Below are 20,498 nucleotides of genomic sequence, written 5' to 3' on the forward strand. Positions count from 1 at the left end.
CTAGAGTTACCAGCCAAGACCCCTTGCCCAGCATGGGAAGGAGCTGCTGTAGAGTCAGCATTTTGAACTTTGGCACAATGAGATAAGTATTCAGTAGAATAGGCCTCCATTGTTTTCTTTTCTTGGAACAAGGAATAGTCTGGAATAAAATCCTTGGCCTTGTTTTGAGAGAGGAACCTTTTCTATAGCTTTCATTTGCATTAAGCTGGAAATTTGTTTCAAAGCCTCTGCCCTTTGATTCGGTGGCAGGTCTGGCATGCCCTTTCTTTTGGTAATGTGTGGAAATGAAACCTGTATCCTTTGTCTATTATTTGTAGTGTCCATTTGTCCCTTGTAATACTGTGCCAATTTTCTGAGAATAAAGAGCTTTCCAAAGGTGCTTCCAATTGAGCCCTGGTTGGCGGTGTCAAGGTAAAGTCATTGAGCCTGCCCTTGTGCAGCAGTTGAAGGTCCTGCATTACCTCTCTGGTTGGGAGGCTGCCATTGACGTCCTCTGTAGGAGCCTCTAGCTTGCCCTCTACCTCTGGCACGCCTGTTCTTGCCTCTCTGAAACCTCTCTGTGTCTGGAAAGGACCATTTCTTGGAAGGCCAATTCCTGCTGAATCTTGGTGGTTGTACTTGGAGAAAATCTTTGACTGTTTTTTTGCCTTTTCTTCAAATTTCTTTAGGACCTCCTGAGCCGTGGTGCCAAATAACTTTTGCTTTTCCAGCGGAGCATCCAGCAGCTTTGCTTTAACATGGTCTGGCAGAGATTATTCCTTCAGCCAAGCATGACTCATGATGACGCCCAGTCATAGCTGACCTACATGAAGCTTCCAATGCATCATAACCACATTGCAAGAAATGGTTGCTAACCTGTTGTGAGTTATGTACCACATCCTGAAGTGACTTGCGGTCTAGGGGGTGAAGACAGTTTTTTATGCAATTCATCTAACAAATACTCTTGGTACTGTATCATATGAAATTGACAATTTAATGCCCTCATAGAAAGAGTAGCAGAAGTATACACTTTTACCCCATCTCTCTAAAGCTCTGGACTCCCTTTCAGAGGGAGAGGATTTTTAGCAGTGGCAGCTGCAACCTTTAGGGCCCTGGGAAATGGTTTCTGGATCAGCAGAGTGGGCCTTGTAAAGGTAAAGATGCGAGTCCGGGACCCTGTAGTACCTATCGGGTTTGGCAGGAGCCGGAGGGAGAGAATCAGGGGTTGTGCTAGAGTCAGAGTACACATCATCAATGACATTCAAAACAGGAGGAATAGCTAAAGGTCTATGCTGAGACAAATGTAGGTCCTTAATCTTTTCCTGGAATCAGAGAATTCCTGGCCCTGCCATTGGAAATGCTCTCTCATGGTGTGTAGTGTCTCCCAAAGGAAAACTCTTCAGGAGGGAGGCCGAGGGAATAGATTCCTCTGCATCAGAATCCTCGGCTCGCGAAAAAGCCTCCTCCTGGTGGTCCGAGAGTAGAGCCATCAGGCGCCTCATCTGAGGAGTGGGGATCAGAGGGCTCAACCCTGGGCCTTTTGTCTGGAGGAGGTTGAGAGCCCCTGTCCGGATGAGGTTGAGAGCCCTAATTAAGGAGATAAGATCCTCTGCTAAGCTTAGAATCTGTGAACCAGTAGAGGGTCCCTGAGGGATAACCTTGGGAGGCAAAGCTTTTGAGAGTTTAGCAGCTTTAGCCCTGGAGAATGCCTTAATGGACATGGATGTGGCAGCACCACGTGCTGGAGTAGATTTGTCTAAAGGAATGGTGTTGGAAGGTTCCAGGACACCAGTTTCTGTTGGAAATTCAATAACAGACTCAGCCGGGGCCTCCGGGACCGAGGTAGTCGGTTGAGCGTTTTTTGTAATGGAAGTACCAAGGACTCTGTTTCAGCCGAGACAGAAGGCCTGGCCGTGGTTTCAGCCAAACCGCGGCCCGCTGTGTCGGTCCTTGTCCTTCCGTTTAACTAAATGAGAAGTCATCTTATCTGAAAACTAGCCCCAAAAATTCCTCTGCAAACTCCGCCACAGGCTGAACAGGCCGAGACGTGGTCTGGGCCTAGGCAGGGAGGCAGTAAGAGTGGAAATCCTTATGAGGTATTTGTTTCCCACAAGTTAAACAATTATTAACTTTATCTGACATCGGCTGAGGCAAGAAAGAGTCCCAGCTTTGAAGTCTTGGTAGCTGAATTACAGGAACTGCTTCTGCGTGGCAAGAAAGACCGAGGAAGATGGCGTCGGCTGATGCTTTTATACCCCAGGCGGGAAAGTGCAACATCAGCCGACGCTGGACCCAGACTTTGGAATCCGGCCAACTGAAGGGCTGCCTGAGGCAGGACAACCCATATGTGATGACTGCAGATGCATCCTTGAAGGACATCTTCTCTGAAGCCGGTGCCTGCACAGCGGCTCCAGACCCATCCAAGGTAGAGACATCCACAGGTTCTGTAGTCAAAGAAGAGTCTCGCTGCATACTGGACTCCAAACGGGTCTTCGTAGTGGCCTGCGAATCCATCAAAGCGGGCATCAGGGGCTGTGAAAGCACCTCACAGAGTACCGGTGAACAAGCGACTAGCTTAACGGAAGCATCGTCGGCAGTTTTGGACCTGTGCGGTCTGTCTTTATCCTTTGTTTTTTCGGAAGATTGGTAGTCGGATGGCTTACACACGCCATTTCGGAATATGGAGATAGAGTATTTAGCTATGATAAGGTCCCAACGACTAATAGTTCTGGCGTTGAACAAAGCACAAAACCGTCAGCGAGGGACGTCGTGGTCTGGCCCTAAACAGGTGACGCAGTAAGAATGGAAATCTCGGGTGTGGTACTTGCTTTCCACAGGCGAGACAATTGTTAATTCTTTCTGACATCGGTTAGAGAAAGAAAAAAGGATCCCCAACAGGGTACTTAGCTTTAGAAGACTTCACCTTCAATTTCGGAAATGAAAACTCAGGTAGCGGCCAACTGGCAATCGTGCAAACTGCTTCTTCTTCGGGCTCCTCAGCAAGAAAGACTGATGTAATGGAGTCGGCTGCCTGTTTTTATACCACTGACTACCTGATGTCAGTCCTGGAGCGACAACAACTGACGCAGAAATACTATGCCTCTGGTATTCGGGCCGACTGAGGGCTACCCCTGGCAGGATAACCCAAGTGTGATGACTGCAACAGTAAAACACGAAGAACATCTACTTGCTAGCTTTATCTGAAGTTCAACTCATTTGCTGTTCCAACTAATTTAATACATTTCTTTAATATGCAATAACACAATTTTATAACCTGAATTTAATACCAAAATCACTGTCTGACTCTTTCTTCAAATAAATCCTGCCACTGTCGTATTTCTCAACATCCCTTGCTTCAGCTGTTTGTGATACTTCTACACACTACTGAATCTTATTTTTGTACTCTAGTATTCTACCCTCAGAGCCCCTCCTCCTTCACTTGCAATTGGCAGATTCATCCATCAAAGGTGAGAGCTGCTCTTTTCTTTCCAAACCCTGGGAAGAGTTTAAAGGCCCATTCATTCCTCGTTCAGAGCGAGAGCTTAATGGCCCATTCATTCCTCACTGAGGAAAGAATTAAGTGGGGATCACCACCACATCTAACATCCACCTACATGACTGTTGTCACTTCCACTACTGCCTGCCTATGGACTGGGAATACACATTAACCTCCATGCCCCTGGTATGTGTGAGCCTATCGTACAGGCATAGTTGACCAATTCATTGATAGGAACAAACCACATATCCCTCTTTGCCATATGTTAGGCATAACATTGTTTTAACTACCTTAAGAACAGTGTTCGCTCCTGGAGAGGCCTCATTTTCTTTTCTTTATATTAGCATCACCATAAACCATTCTTTCAGGATATTTAGTACTACACATGTTCTGCTGAAACTGTCAACCACCAGAACATCACCTGTAGTATGGTCTAGTGCATCATTTTTCATCCTTGTGTGCATTTCTCATTTAATACAACAACGTATTGGTGAAATCTTTTGCCCTTGTACTTATCTGTAGTTACTTCATCTTCATTCAGTTCTTTTGATCTCTGACTAAATACCATTCGTCCATCTATTCTTTCCTACATTCATTTTATACCATCACATTTATATTCCTTAGCTACTTTGCTTTTAAACTGCATCCACCACTTTGATAAAATGGAATAAAATGGAGTAATACAGCTCTGGAGCAATGTCATCTTCAAGTTGTTCAAGTGTTAATTGAAATCTTTCCTTGAAATACTCCAATCCTACCTACTTCTTTCTCTACCAAACTTCCCATACAAGTAAACCTCACACAGAGGATCCATTTTCAAACAGTCCACTTGTAACAACATGGATAAAGATGCAATTCCAAATGTAAATTCTATTTAATCTTCCCCTCCCAAATGAGCAACAAATGCAAGTCAACATTTCTTGTCTACATTTTCTCTGGGACAATCTTGCCCACCCTTTTAGTTTTTAGAGGAATGAACCTGAATCTCCACCCTACAAGATTTTTGTTAAAATCATACAACTTACTTGTTCAAACCACTCCAACAGTATACTTGCCAAGTGACAAAAACTGACACATTTCTAAGCCATAATTTGCATGCTGCGTTTGCCAGCTATACTTTAACATCCAACAAATGATGCCATGAAAAAGGGGGCAAAAAACTCCTTTACTAATGACTAAAAATTTTACCACCATAATCAAACAGTGCAAAACTGTAAGATGTCCAGTGGTTTATCCCCAACTGTTTACATTCACGAACAGCATTACACTTGTGGAAGCAAAAGGTACTCCCACAACAGATGGTCAATGCAAGCCAAGCAGCGACCTCAGCACTCAGCAAACATGTGCATTAGAGAACATTAGTGACCATATTACAAAACTTATTTTTGCATTACATGTACAACGTAATTTAGCCTATAATGTTAGACTCTCACACTTTAAACACACCCTAATTATCAATTCCTTGATGTCATCTTTCCCCACATTTAACATGCTTCAATTTTTCTGGACAAGTTTTAGGTCATCACAGAAATGCACATGCCAGGCTACCACATACAGAATTGCCTTAAACAGGCAGCTCGTTGCATGCATTTTAGGTTACTGTTTGTTTAATACCATAAAACCCTCCTCACTCTCCCAGATCATATCCCTCAACTGTCATTTCTCCATCTGTTCAGGTCATCAGAGATAAATGCAATGGCAATATCTTTCTGTATTTACAGGAATACCTTTGTGAGAAAAGCCCCAGATTGTTTTTTTTTTTTGCTTTTGCTTTCAAACTTATCTACAAAAACTGCTATAATTTAAAAATAATCAAATGAAATGCCAAAACATTTTCTGAACGTTCAAGTGTATTATAACAGCACATACATCAGGTGCAGCTAACTCAAGAGTTCTATCCAAAACAAAAACACATGTCAAAACGTTTCTGCTATGTATCTTTAAAATAATTCCTAACTACAGAATACTGGCTTCAGCAAAAGAAATTATTTTTGGGTATATAGCCTTTCATACTTCCTTGGGCATAAATCTGTTTGTCTCCTTGCTCCAACCCCAGGTCATAACATTAAATGTTCTCCCACTCTCAGAATTAAACTTCAAGACCAGCAATGCCCCATTCACCTGGTCCCTTCCACAGTCAAATTTACTCCGTTACATTTTCCAACATAATGGCTCTCTTGGAGTCATTGACTTTAGAAATGGTCATTCCATTAACACAGTAAACCCTTTCCCTGATGCTTTAATTCAACAATCTGAATCAAAACATTGTTCTTACTGCTCTTCCTATACCCACCACATGGAAAGCCACAAACAGCACATCCTCTCTGACAAATTAGGAATTTCTCTGATGAACTGTCAGATTTTTCTCTTTTTCTAAAATATCATCTCATGTCTCCTCTAAAAATCGATAACAGCTCAATATGAATCACCCCAAAGTAAATAAATATAAACTACCACCATATGACAACTAAACATCACAGATTATAAAAAATGCAAAAACACTTCGAGAAAGTGGTTATCAGCTGTAAGATTAGTTCACATGTCAGCTTGTATTAATGTTCTGCATTTTGGTCTCACAGGCTTACAGGACAGAGGAAGCTGCAGAAAAAATGAAGCACCCTAAAGCCATTAGGGCTGTCACTGCTGCTTGTACTATAAAAACCTGTTTTTGCAATAAACCAGAAAACAAGCAGCAAACATCCTGTCTATAAATTTCAGAAACTACAATCTGCAGTGAAATGCATAGAAGTAAAAAGTACATAAATAAAAACAGATCATGATATCAAGAGCAAACAATCACAGACATACTACCTTCTCCTTGCTGATCTGCTCATGACGATCGTCTTCAAAACGTTGTCTCACAGCTGTCAAGGATACTTGCCTGTAGTCTTTAGGAGCATCATCATAGAAACTACATTAACAAAATAAATTGGGAAACAACTCAGTACAGAACAATAATTTAGATTAACAATACTTTCATACACTCAATAAGTTACTAAAAACATGCACAATAAGGTTTACTATTGAAATGTCGAACGGCACTACATCGACTGTACTATCGTCGAACACGGAAGTTCGAAAATAGTAATGTCGACGACAAAAAAACAATCTAGGACTGTGTTTTAACATGGGTCGAGGTAGGGGAGATGTTTGTAGTTCTGAATAATACTGAACACCTACCTCGACCCATGTTAAAACCATTCCTAGATTTTTTTTTGACGTCGACATTACTATTTTCGAACTTCCGTGTTAGACTATAGTACAGTCGATGTAGTGCCGTTCGACATTTCAATAGTAAACCCACAATAATATGGCAGCAGCAAACTCTCAAATGTTACTAAACCTGAGAAACATCACTAACCGCCTTTTTCATTTTAACATGATAATCTCTTCCGAAATTAAGTATTTTTATGGTAGTGGCTTCAGTATGTATGCTGATACAGAACTTACCATCTCGGTATGCTTTTCAGCTCTAACATCTTCTGATCAGAGACTCCTTGGAGGCTAAAATGGAAGACATTTACAGCTGGGCAGTTTCGAAAACCCTTAACCTAGTCTTGCCTTAAGAGAAACTGTTCTAGTGGGTCAAGTGGGTCAAGTGCTGTAATTGGACTACACTGAGAAAATATTCATATAAAGGCAGCATTGCTACCATGCAACACATTCTTACACTTGTATATCTCTGTTGAGTACACAGCAATGCAGGTTGAAAAGCACAACCTCAAGTTTGTAAGCCTGGTTGAAAAGACAGACAAGCAGTTACTCACATTATACACAGATCCTTTTGCTAGCCTTCTGGGTACAGCCTTCCAGTCACTCAAAGCATTCGAAGATTTCAAGACCATACTTCAAATCATAAATCCTGTAAACCATGCTCTGGGATATGGGTAGATGAGCTCCTCCCTGTGTTCCAAATGTTGCAGCCACTAGGATGTACAGCTGTATGAGTAATGCAAAATTGTAAATGTCTTGAGTAGGGGGATCACCGTTTCAGCATAACTCTTTATGAAAGGAAATGTTAAAGGCAGATGTTAGGCCGTGTCCTGCTTCCAGAGATTTCAAAGGTGGATTTTTCTCCTCTGTAGCTTTCACGCCAATGTACAGGTTAAGAGAAGGAAATGCTCACAACATTATTCATTTTTTGGTGAAAAGCATTACTTGGTGTTACTTGGCTAAGGATACCCTCTGCTCCAATCGTCGGTAAAGTCCACAAGGTCCTTTACCCAATATCTGTCGGCCAGGACATCCCATTTTCGCATATTCCAAGAAACATGAGAGGAGAGCCTTTCCCTAGGCATTTACATGACAGTATTGCTTGCCAATCAAATTAGAAACATGGTTAAGAAACTAGTATAGTTGAAATTCATCCAGATACTGAACCAAAAAGCCTCTACTCCTCAGATCTCCAAGTGGTGGTCAGATGGCAGGAACCTGTAGTGCACCTGTGTTGCCCTTAATATCTACAGATATAGTAAGTTACTTGAATAACTGTACTATATCTACTGCTACAGCATAACACCTCATTTATGGGAAGAGCAACAAAACAGTCCTGCAGTCCCCCCCCTCCCCTGCAGTGGTTGTGTATCCCCTTGCAAAGGAGCAGAGGCCAACCTGCTCTATATTTTTATTTTATATTTAGTTTGTAGTGCTTGGACAAGATATGAACACATCACAGTCAGACTCAAAATGTTCTGAGCAGTTACAGTCTTGAAGGCTACTGAGCTGGTCTCCAATCAAAACCCTCTAGTTTCTTGATGGTATTGCAATAAGATAAATCCTGCATGAAGGCTGACTTACCCAACCTTGGCTAGTAAGGAGGAGATAGAACTTGTGTTTCCCCTTGTTTTAATTCTGTCACTGCAATACCTGAGCTGCCAGTGAATAAGTGCAAACTCACCTGAAAAAAAGTGGGAAGTACGCTTAGTTGAGAAAAACCTCACATATTGTTTGTTACAAAAGAGGGGACTGATCCAAGGTTCATCTTACTCTTCTGACAGGTCATACAAGGGATTTTTGGATGCAAGGGCTTGCTTCTCCAATGTAATTACAGCTGTAATCACCACTACTAGGAATGTTTTCCAAGAAAGTGATTTCAAAGTGACTGGAACACTTTGCTCTAAAGGTACCAGGGTTAGATTTTCATTTAAAGAAGTTCAAATTCCACAGAGGAGACACTGGTATCCTCTTACAGGGTGAAAGTGCACTACCCCCTTTTGAAGTAGAGCATGAAATGGGAGGACTTTACATGGTCAAAGGGAAGGCAGGATACAATGACTGAGAGGTGTACTTACAAGACAGGCCTTCTAGCTAGCAGTTCCATTAAATATCACAGAAATTAGTGCTGTATAAATAAGCCACCACAACAGATGTTTCAGATCATCATCACTGCACTGTTATCCTGCCAAAATGGGATTTGCTCTAGTTAAATATCTGTCCTCCTGGTTTAACTTCGAGTTTTTGCAGACAGTTGTTGTGAATGAAGCTACTCCTTGATAGAAATTGGTCAAAAGTATTGCTTATAAGGTGATTTTTGTGCTATTACTCAATTTGCTTGGTGGAAAAGCATCAAAAGTGTAGTGTGGCAACAGGCACATCTCACCCATGGGCTCTTGCCATTTAGATTCAGTGAGAATTTCTGCCCTAAGATCCTTGTACATTTATCAGCAAGGTTAAAGCAGTATTGACCTTGCCACCCAATGCTAAGAAAACTGGACAGGCTGCAGTACAAAAACTGAAGCCCCCAGTCTCAAGGTATATACTGAGAGCGGGTTTAAGAGTTTGGAATGCAAGGTTGGGGGAGCTTGTACTGCAGCCATGATCTACTATGGTGAGCAACATACACAGTTCGTACTACTTTCACTGTAGAGAACACTCCCTTACCGCTTCAAGGGAACTGAAAACAGTAAGAAATTTTCCTCAAAAGAATCACTTCCACTCAGCTAAATAAGATTTTTTTCTTTTTAAGCTTGATGTTCTAGGGCTTTCTGTGACATGGTAACCTCTTCTGAGAGATGAGAACCATGCAACTTGTAAGGGTTGGTGAAAAGTAGGGGTGTGTTAAGTACTTGCACTACATGTAAATGTTCGAGTAGCTTCTGCACAGCAGAAGCAGAAGGTCAACTCGAATACCAGAGATTTTCATCTTTCCCCTCCAATGCCTGGACACCTTCCCAATCAGATATGGGGGCTATAAAGGTCTGACAGCTGGCACTGTCTTCAGATCTTTCTTGCCCCTGACAAAGACACCTTCATTCCACAAAGACACCTTCATTCCAGAGTAGCCAGGAACACAATTTGTTTTGATACATGTCTGTGAGGATGGGGGGTAGGGAGGGAGAAGGAACAGTAAGACAGACCACCCCAACTGTGGGAAAGGTGGTGGCAGGAGAGTGTGGACTGGTACCTACCAAACTGTACTATGTTCTTCACGGTTCAATGCTGCAGTAGTAACGCCTGGTAAGATTTCTATAGTTACAGTTGGTCAGAGGTTGCACTGGAAGAAATCAATCCCTGCAGGATGGCTGAAGCAAACCCTGCCCTGGATGCAGCACCAAAGCTACAATGCTTGCAGAACCTGTGGAAAGAACTCCACATGACTTCTTCCAATGAAGGCAGAACAGCCACAACCCAAGTGGAGTGTCCCCAGATCTTGACAGGTGTTTGCTTTCCATGACAGCAATAACAGAATGAGATGCAATTTGCAATATGTTGGATATGGTCTGCATATTACCAGCTCTTCCTTTTTTTTTCTTTTGCAAAAGCTATAAACAATTGACCAGATTTTCTTTAAGATTTAGTTTTGTCCAGATAGAATCTAAGCTGTCTATGCACATCCAACAAATGCAACATCTTTTGGAATTTGTTTCATGGAAATAAAACAGAGATTGACATTTTGATTTGAACAAAGGTTAGACACTTTATGCATAAATAAGGAGTTGGTATGGAGGATTAGTTTGTCCTTACGAAGGGTCTGGAATGTCTCCTTGCACATCAGAACCTGGAGTTATTAAATGCACAGCCGGGATGTTAGAGGTAGTATGAGCACAGTTCACAGAGGTTAGAGCTAGTAGGAGTACGGTTTGCCAAATTAATATTTTAAAGTCATTTGAAGTAGCATGCTCAAGAGGGGGGGGGTTCCAGAACAAGGCTCTCATCCTGCCTGGAGGTACTGGTTCTCCTCTAGATGGTCTGAAATATAGTACACTCAAACTGCTTCATGAACTAATAAGATTATGATATGGGAGGGCTAAGGTAAGCAGGTGGAGATGACCAAGGCATGAATTTTGATGGATGCACAAGGCTGCATAAGGCAGAACTTTTTTAAAGAGTTATGATGGGTAACCAAGGACCAGGAGTAGACTGGCTGGAAGCAGCCGTTCCCTTCTATGAAGACACTACTGGGAGAATAAAGTCCATTTTGAAATGCAAGATTTTCTTGTACTGATCTCCTAGCTATTATTAGGATGAGTAAGCTGCCTGGAGAGAATGGGTAGTGGATCATCCAACCTGCCAGCTTCAGTATACTCAAGTTAGGGTGCACTGGAGACCTTGTTCTGTGTGAGAAGACCCACTTCCGGGGGCAGTATCCATAGTTTTTCTATGGCTATGCTCAGTAGTCGGGAGAACCAATGCTGGTTGGACAACATGCAAGCCAGTAGGATCACACCTAGCCTGTCCTACCTGATCTTCTGTAGCACCCTGGAGATGAGGAGTAAGGAAGGAAAGGCATACAAAACAGACATATCCATGAAAAGGATAAACAGCCTGTCCCTCCATGCTCCCTCCTCTGGAGCCCTTGTGCAATATTTTGAGTTGCTTGTTTTGCAATGATGCGAAAAGGTCTGTTTCTGGCATATCCCATCAGTGAGTCAACCAAACAAATACCTTGGACATCCACTCATTTGAGTATAGGCTTTGTCGTGCCCATGCTGCCAGGTTGTTTTTTTTTTTACCTGGTTGTTAAATGGGCCTGGAGGGCCAGTCCTATTCCTTTGCACTAGTTCCTGCAATTGCATGGCCAAGCCTACCTAATAGGCACGAGTTGGTTTCTTTCTTTGTTGGTATTCTCTGTTCTTATGAGAAGCGTACCCAGAAACTTGAATGCCACCGACACCCTGTGGACTGCCATCACCTCCGTAACAGACTGCAGCCTAGTGACACCTCGATGCTGTTTCTGCAGTTACTTTACTGACATCTCCAGGTGTCAAATATTCCTTGTTCATATTTGCATTAATAATTCCAAAGCCATGCTACATACAATATATCAGAAGATTTCATCTTACACCTTACATTACAGCAAACAGCTGTAGTGATATTTGACCTCTGTGTAATAGAGAGAAATATATTTGTATACTAATTTTATTGTAATTAGACACAGAACTGAATGAATACCACTACTACTTAATGTCAAATAGTTTGTCATTTACAGTTTTCTAGTAACAGTTATGGTTTATAGAGATATGAACATTTGTTTGAACTGTTGGGTAATGACTTCCATTTTTTTTAAAAGGCTCAGACCACACCAATTGGGAGTTAAGAGTACAAACAAGAGAGCCCTACTGGATGGAATGAGTTAATACTGATGCGCTTTTTGCATAGAACATCTTCTCACTTACCTTGAACAGTCATGTGCCCTGAATGGGTCCCCCAGTCCATTTTGAGGCATCTGTTAGAGTCTGAGTGTGTTTATAGCCTGAAGGGAATTCCCTTGCAGACACTGAAGACTTGTATCCACCACCAGAGCTCTCTCTTGCTGCAGGGGTGGAGGAGAATGTGCGTTTGTAGGGACTATTCATAATGGCCCCACAATTTTTAGGTACCACTACAGTGTTCTCATAGGAAGTCTGGAAAGGGGAACCATCAAGTATATGCATGATGCCATGAAACCAGTACTTTTCAGGAATTCTTCAGTTGAGACAGTAGTCTCTCTGTGCAATTGCCTGGAAGTACCAGATAACAGGATGTTGTCTTGGGGAATGTAAGTCTTCTGGTCCCTGGAGTCCAGTTGATCACTTGGAAAAATTACCCAGGTGAAAGGTTGTAGGAATGATTTCCACAGGTTCCTGCAGAACCCTATCCAGGAGAAAACCTATGGTCAGCCAGACGGATTACGGCATCTCTTCCAGAGATGAAGCTTGAATAAGTTAGTCATTCAGATAAGGGTTGACGTGGATGACCTTCATCCTGAAAATTCTATCGAGAGAGACAAGTATTTCATCAACACCTCTAGGAGCACTTGAAAAGTCAAAGGGCAAGGCACAAAATAGGCAGTGAGAGCCCTTGCCTTGAAGTGGGCCTGTCTGAGCTCCTGTGCTATAAAAATATGGAGGTAGGCATCACAGCTTTTAGGACCATGGAAACTGGTTTCTGCAGGGTAAGCATCTTGAGTTTTGAGACCAGTCGGAGCACATTAAGGGGTCTAAGAACTCAGACCTTTTTCTCTTTTGAACCAGGAACAACCTGGAGTAAAAAAATACAGTTGTGTACACTTACCATAAATGTAGACGCTAGAGTGTATTCACTGTTGCAGTCATTACATTTGGGTAATCTGCTGACAGGTTGCCCTCAGTCGGCCTGAATTCCAAAGTCTTGGGTCCTGCGTCGGTTGCCGTCTCCTCTTCCGTGACATCAGGTCGTCAGGGGTATAAAACATGCAGCCGACGCCATTTTCTTTAGTTTTTCTTGCCCCCGATGTCAGGTGCCCCCATATGTAAATACATGCATCAATATAAACTTTACCTTCATCTACAAGCAAATACACCACATAGGTTGTAGAAGATAGTGAAGGAAAGATAAACTTCAGAATGACAAGGGGATGGCAGAAGGGTAACCTGGACTGCAACAGTGAATACACTCGAACATCTACATTTATGGTAAGTGTACACAACTGTACTATGTTCTTCGTGTTTCACTGTTGCAGTCATTACATTTGGGTAGAATTCCAAAGCTATGGTTGGGAGGCTGGAGCTAAACAGCATTAGGTGCAGCTATAATGCCCTGCAGCACTGCAGTGGCAAAGCCTGCCCTGGACTTAGAGTAGAGAGGCAAATGGTAATGTTTTGTAAAGGTGTGAACAGAACTCCAAGTAGCAGCCTCCAGAATGTCTTTGGTTGGTACTCCCCTGAGAAAGGCTGCTGAAGTAGCTGCAGCTCTGGTGGAATAAGACCTAATGCCCTTGGGCACAGGTTTACCATGGTGTAAGTAGGAGAAACTGATGCAATGGCTTATCCACTTTGTCTGCTTTGAAATAGCCTTTCCTTCTGATCCTGCAGCATATGACAATAGTAATTGCTCAGTTTCTCTTAGGGCTTTGGTCGTGCTCAAGTAGAATCTTAGCTGTTTGTGAACGTCCAAGGAATGCAGAATTCTTTCCCCTTTGTTCTGCGAATTTGGATAAAAAGTTGGCAGATGAATTGTTTGGTTAAGAGCCACACTGGAAACCACCTTAGGCATAAAAGTAGGATTTGTCCTCAAAGACACCCTGTCCAGGTAAAATATGATAAAAGGCTCTACAGCCATGAGGGCCTGTAGCTCTGAAACTAGTCTTGCTGAAGTAATTGCTAGTAGCAGAGCTGTCTTCCATGATAAGAACTTTAAATCAGTGGTAGCAGCTGGTTCAAATGGAGGCAGGGTGAGTTTTTCCAACACATAATTGAGGTCCCATGCAAATCATGGTGATCTTCTAGGGGGCCTTAAATTTTTGGCTACTCTAAGATATTGCTTTAGTAACGGATGAGAAAAGATTGGTGGCTCTGTGTTGTAATGAGCCGAAATGGCAGAGGCATGGATTTTGATTGATGAAAAAGATAGACCTTTGTCAAGCATCTCAGTCAAGTATTGTAATATCAGAGGAATATTTGGTTTTGCTGCATCAGTTCCTTGTGCTCAATTCCAAGCACAGAATATCTTCCATTTGTCAGCATAGGATTTTCTAGTACTAGGCCTTCTGGCTTCCAAAATGACATCCATCACATCTTTACTGATTGTTTGTATGATTACCTGATTAGCCATGCTGCCATGTTTAGAGTCTGTAGTTGATTGTGCAGGATCTGATAGTTTTGCTGGGACAGTAGTTGTGGTGTTTGAGGCAAGGTCCAAGCTGGGTAAATGAGACAAGTTCCTTAGGATTGGGTACCAGTATTGGCGGGGCCAGTCTAGGGCAATTAATATCATCTTTGGCTTCTCTTGTCTGACTTTTAGGAGGACCTTGGGGAGAAGAGGCAGAGGAGGAAAGGCGTAAACTAATAGGTTTTTCCAGCTGAAGGATAGAGAGTCCACTTTCCATGCTTGTCTGTGATAAATCCTTGTGCAGAATCTTTTCAGCTGATAATTTTGAGGAGAGGCAAATAGAGCTATGTCTGGGCTCCCCCATTTCTCTGTTATCATGCTGAAGACTTGTGGATTTAGTTTCCACTCGTGAGGATCCATGAGGTTTCTGCTTAAATCGCCTGCCAGAGTGTTTTGTTTTCCTGGCAGGAATTGAGCTTGAAGATGTATTTGGTAGGTCAAAGCTGTGTCCCACAGTGCCATGGCTAATCTGCAAAGGGGGTATAAGTGTGTGCCCCCTTGCTTGTTTATATACCACATGACTGTGGTGTTGTCTGTCTTTATCAGTAGTTGTCCTGGATGAAGCAAGTCCTTCAAGGCTGTTAGGGCATTTTGAACAGCTAGCATCTCTTTCTGGTTGATATGTAGATGCATTTGTTTTGGTGCCCATATGCTCTGAATGCATCTTCCTGCCATGTGGGCCCCCCAGGCATAATCTGATGCATCTGTTGTTAAGATTTGGCTGGCAGGGGTAGAGTGAAGGGCCGTCCCATGTTTTGGTGACAGGCCTTTGCCCACCATAGGAACTCCTGTTGCAGGCAGGGAATGAGAGGAATCATTGTTTCCAGACTGTGTGAATGTTGACTCCATAAACTTTTTAGGTACCATTGAAGATGTTCATCGCGTTTCACTGTTGCAGTCATTACACTTGGGTTATCCTGCTGGCAGGCTACCCGCAGTCGGCCTGAATTCCAAAGTCCTGGTCCGGCATCGGTTGCTGTCGCCTCTTCCCTGACATCAGAGCTCCAGGGGTATAAAAGATGCAGCCAATGCCATTTTCTTCAGTCTTTCTTGCCGTGCGGTGCCCGAAGAAAAAGCAGTTCGCAAGTGCCGGTTGGCCGACTCCTGAAATTTTCAAATCCGAATTTCAGATCCGAAGTCTTCATTAAAGCTAAGTACCCCGTTGGGGAAACTATTTTCTTGCTCCAGACAGACATCTGACATGGCTTAGTGGTAAATCACTTTCGCTATAGTGTGCAGGGTCCTGGGTTTGAGACTTACAAGGGCTGATTATTTAACTGCTTTATTCAAGCAGAGAACAAAGACATTCTACTGAAGCATCTGGCGTTTGTAAAAAGATTACCAATTTGCCTAGGGAACATGGTAAACGAAAAGAAATCAAAACTAGGACCCTCTCAAGAGATAATATTCCTGGGTGCAAGCTTAAATACAACTGCCCAGATGGCTTATCTCACGCCAGACAAACAAAGGCAACTGACTTCTTACTTAGAAATGTTGGCAACAAAGACCCAGTTATCTGCAAGAAAAATTCTGCAGGCTTTGGGCTTCATGGCTTCTTGTATTCTACTAATTCCATATGCAAGACTGCATATGAGGAAACTACAATGGTATCTAAAAAGTGTTTCGACTCAACATTGCCAGAGCCTGGAAACATTAATTACCCTCATTACCTGCCTGCAACAGGAGTTTTGATGGTGGGTACAGGCCTGTCACCACAACAAGGGACAGCCATTCACACTACCCACGGCCAGGCAAACACAACAACAGATGCATCAGATTATGCCTGGGGGGCCCACATGGCAGGAAAATGTATTCAGGGAGCATGGCCAGCAAGCCAAATGCATCTTCATATCAATCAAAAAGAGATGCTAGCTGTTCAGAATGCCCTGACAGCCTTCAAGGATCTACTTCATCCAGGACAACTGCTGGTAAAGACGGACAATACTACAGTTACGTGGTACATAAACAAGCAGGGAGGTACACATTCCTATCCCCTCTGCAGACAAGCCATGACTTTGTGGAACACAGCATTGACTTATCACGTACACCTGCAAGCACAATTCCTGCCAGGAAAGACAAATACTCTGGCAGACGAACTAAGCAGAAATCTCAAGGATCCTCACAAGTGGAAACTAGATCCACAAATCTTCAGCATGATAACAAGGAAATGGGGATGCCCAGACATAGATTTATTTGCCTCCCCGCACAACTGCCAACTACAGAGATTCTGCACAAGGACTTACCACAAAAGCATGGAAAGTGGATGCCCTATCATTCAGCTGGAAAACCCTTACGGGTATATGTCTTTCCTCCACTGCCTCTCCTCCCCAAGGTACTCCTAAAGGTCAGACAAGAGAAGCCAAAAATGATATTGATTGCCCAAGACTGGCCACGCCAGGACTGGTACCCAATCCTAAAGAGCTTGTCTCGAAGCCCAGCCTGGACATTACCCCAAATTCCTCATTTGCTGACCCAAAAAAAACAATCAGATCCTGCACAGCCAGCTCAGAACCCTAAATCTGGCTGCATGGCTGATAATTTAACCATTCAGAACACACCTCTCTCTAAAGCAGTTATGGATGTTATTTTAGAGGCCAGGAGGCCCAGCACCAGAAAATCGCATACAGAAAAATGGAAGAGATTCTGTGCTTGGAATCAGGCACAAGTAATGGACACGCTTGTACCAAATATTCCTCAGATTTTACAATACCTAACTGAGATGCTGGACAAAGGCCTATCCTTCTCATGAATTAGGATCCATGCCTCTGCCATTTCAGCTCATTACAATATGGATCCACCTCTTTTTTCACATCCACTGCTAAGGCAGTACCTCAAAGGGGCCAAAAACATAAGACCTCCAAGGAGAGCTCAAACACCTGCATGGGACCTCAATTTTGTCTTGGAAAAGCTCACACTGCCTCCTTTTGAGCCAGCCATTACAGCTGAGATAAAATACTTATTATGGAAAACAGCTCTGCTCCTAGCTATAACCTCCGCAAGAGTTACAGGCACTAATGGCTGTGGAACCTTTTATTATTTTCCATCTGGACAGGGTTTCTCTAAGGACAAACCCAACATTTATGCCTAAGGTAGTGTCCAGTGTGGCTCTTAACTAAACCATTCATTTGCCTACCTTTTATCCAAACCCACAGAATAAGGGGGAGAGAATTCTGCATTCTTTGGACATACACAGACAGCTACGCTTCTACTTGGACAAAACTAAAGTCTTCAGAAAGACTGAGCAACTCTTAGTGGCATATGCTGCAGTATCGCAAGGAAAAGCTATTTCAAAGCAGACTATTTCAAAATGGAGGCTGCAACTTGGACCTCAGTGCACACTTTTACAAAGCACTACCACTTACCTCTTTACTCTAAATCCAGAGCAGGCTTCACCACTGCAGTTCTGCAGGGCCTCATAGCCACTCCTAATTCTATCTAGGCCCAGCCACCCAACCTCAGCTTTGGGATTCAACCCAAGTGTAATGACTGCAACCGTGAAACACGATGAACATAGTACAGTTGTGTACCTACCATAAATGTAGATGTTCGAGTGTATTCACTGTTGCAGTCCAGGTTACCCTCCCTCCATCCCCCTTTCATTGCTGGGACTTAGCTGTACTTCTCTATTCTATACAACCTATGTGGTGTATTTGCTTGTAGATGAAGGTAATGTTTATGTTAGTGCATGCTTTTTATGAGCAGAATTTTTAGCCTACCTTTTTGGGGGCACCTGACATATGGGGCAAGAAAAACTGAAGAAAATGGTGTCGACTGCATCTTTTATACCCTGGCTCTGGCGTCAGGAAGAGCGACAACAACGGCCTTGGACCAGGACTTTGGAATTCAGGCCAACTGCGGGTAGCCTGGCAGCAGGATAACCCAAGTGTAATGACTGTAACAGTGAATACACTCTAACATCTACATTTATGGTAGGTACACAACTATACTTTTCCTCATATGCAGTCTTGCATATGGAATTAGTAGGAGATGCAGGATGCCATGAAGCCCAGAGCCTGCAGAATTTGTCTTGCAGAAGACTGGGGTTTTGTTGCCAGTTTGAAGAAAGAAGTCAGTTGCCTTTGTCTGGCATAAGGTATGCCATCTGGGCAGTTGCATTCAAGCTTGCACCCAGGAATGTTATCTTTTGAGAGGGTACCAGTTGTGATTTATTTTCGTTTACAGCATACTCAAGGCATGTTAGAAGCCTTTTCACAAATGCCAGGTGTCGAAGAAGAGTGTCCTTGTTCTCTGCTTGAATGAGACAGTCGTCCAAGTAAGGATATATTTGTATACTTCTTTGTCTGCAAAATGCAATTACTGGTGCCAGGCACTTTGTAAAGACCCTGGGCACAGTAGATAAGCCAAAGGGCAGTGCAGAGAATTGGTAATGCATTAAGCCAGCCTTGAATCCGAGGTATCTTCTGCACGATTGTCTTATTGGGACATGCAGGAATGCCTTTTTTAGGTCCAATGTTACCAGCCAAGCATTCTTGCCCAGCATGGGCAGATGCTGCTGCAAAGTCAGCATTTTGAATTTTGGAATGTCCAGGTATGTGTTCAGAATTGATAAATCCAGTATTGACAGCCAGGCCTTGTCCTTTCTGGGTACCAAGAACAGTCTTGAGTAAAAACCTTGTCCTTTTTCCTGTTCTGGTACAGGTTGAATGGCCCCCATATCCATGAGGGACGCAACCTGTTTCTGTGCCTCTGCCCACTGATTTTTGGGCAGATCTGGCCAACTGTTTGCCATTAGCAGGGTGTGGAAATGGAATCTGTATCCCTGTGATACAATGTTTAGTACCCACTTGTCCTGGGTTATTAACTACCAGTTTTGAGCAAAAAGTGCTAATTCCCCCCCCAAGGGCACTGTCAAAAGATAAGTGCTTGGGGTAGGCAGAGAGAAATCATTGGGACTGTTTTCTGTAGGTTTGCGCTTTATCTCCCCTTGATTTGGAGGTAGATGCGCCCCATTGCTTTGGCCTGTACGAATCTTGCGCCTGGTATCTGGAACCCTTTGGGCGTCTGGATTTGCCCCTTTGAGCTGTGTCTGACACAGGAAAGGACCAATTTTTTGTAGGCCAGTGTCTACTGAATCTTGGTGGCTGCACTTGTAAGAAGTCAGTTTGTGTAGACTTAGCTTTGTCTTCCATTTTCTTTAAAACCTCCTCTGCCTTAATACCAAAGAATCATGCTGAAAAGGTGCATCTAGCAATTTAGCTTCAACATGATCAGGCAAATTTTGTTCCTTTAACCAGGCATGCCTCCTAATCACAGATCCAGTAACTGCAGCCCTGCAGGAGGCATCTAAGGAATCAAAACCACATTGCAAAGTATGCTTTCCAACTTGTTCAGCTGCATGCAATAATTCCTGCAATTCTTTATTTTCTGCACATTCTGAAATCAACATCATTTTCTGTTTCAGCAATCCCATAACATGTTGTTGGTACTTAAGCATGTGAAATTGGCAGTTTAAGGCCCTGACTGCCAAGGTTGCAGATGTATAAACCTTTTTTCCCCATCTGTCTAGTGCCCTTGAATCTCTGTCAGAGGGGGTAGGGTTTTCTGCTGTTGATGCCTTAACTCCCTTTGGACCCTGTGGAATGGTTTCAGGGTCAGCAGCAGGGTTTCTAAATAAAAATTTATGCGAGTCAGGGACCCTGTAATATCTGTCAGGCTTACTGGGAGCTGGAGGTAAGGAGTCAGGGGTCAAGCTCGACTCCGGAAACGCATAATCCACAATGTCTAAAACAGGGGGAATGGCTAAAGGCTTGTGCCGAGGGAGAAGGAAATCCCTGAGCCTCTTTTTTGATTCTGAGAAGTCTTGACTCTCCCGGTGAAAATGCTCCCTCAAAGTATGCAAGGTTTCTCCAAATGAATAATCCTCTGGAGGGGATGCAGATGGAACAGACTCCTCAGCATCAGAATCCTCATAGGGAGGTATAGATAATTCCTGAGC

The 20,498-nt window shown here is 43.1% G+C and overlaps 1 protein-coding gene across 1 annotated transcript in view; it reads right to left on the reverse strand.

The window, feature by feature from the left end:
* Positions 1–20,498, reverse strand: part of CCNF (cyclin F) — a gene marked incomplete in the record, with an annotated part of 700,297 nt that overhangs the window by 176,383 nt on the left and 503,416 nt on the right. Inside the window, 1 exon segment of the mRNA XM_044089259.1 lies at positions 6,287–6,386. Within this exon segment, the coding sequence (XP_043945194.1) occupies positions 6,287–6,386 (100 nt within the window).

Source organism: Protopterus annectens, chromosome 12.part0 (genome assembly GCF_019279795.1).
Source record: "Protopterus annectens isolate FY-2018-M chromosome 12.part0, PAN1.0, whole genome shotgun sequence".
Taxonomy (NCBI): Eukaryota; Metazoa; Chordata; order Ceratodontiformes; family Protopteridae; genus Protopterus; species Protopterus annectens.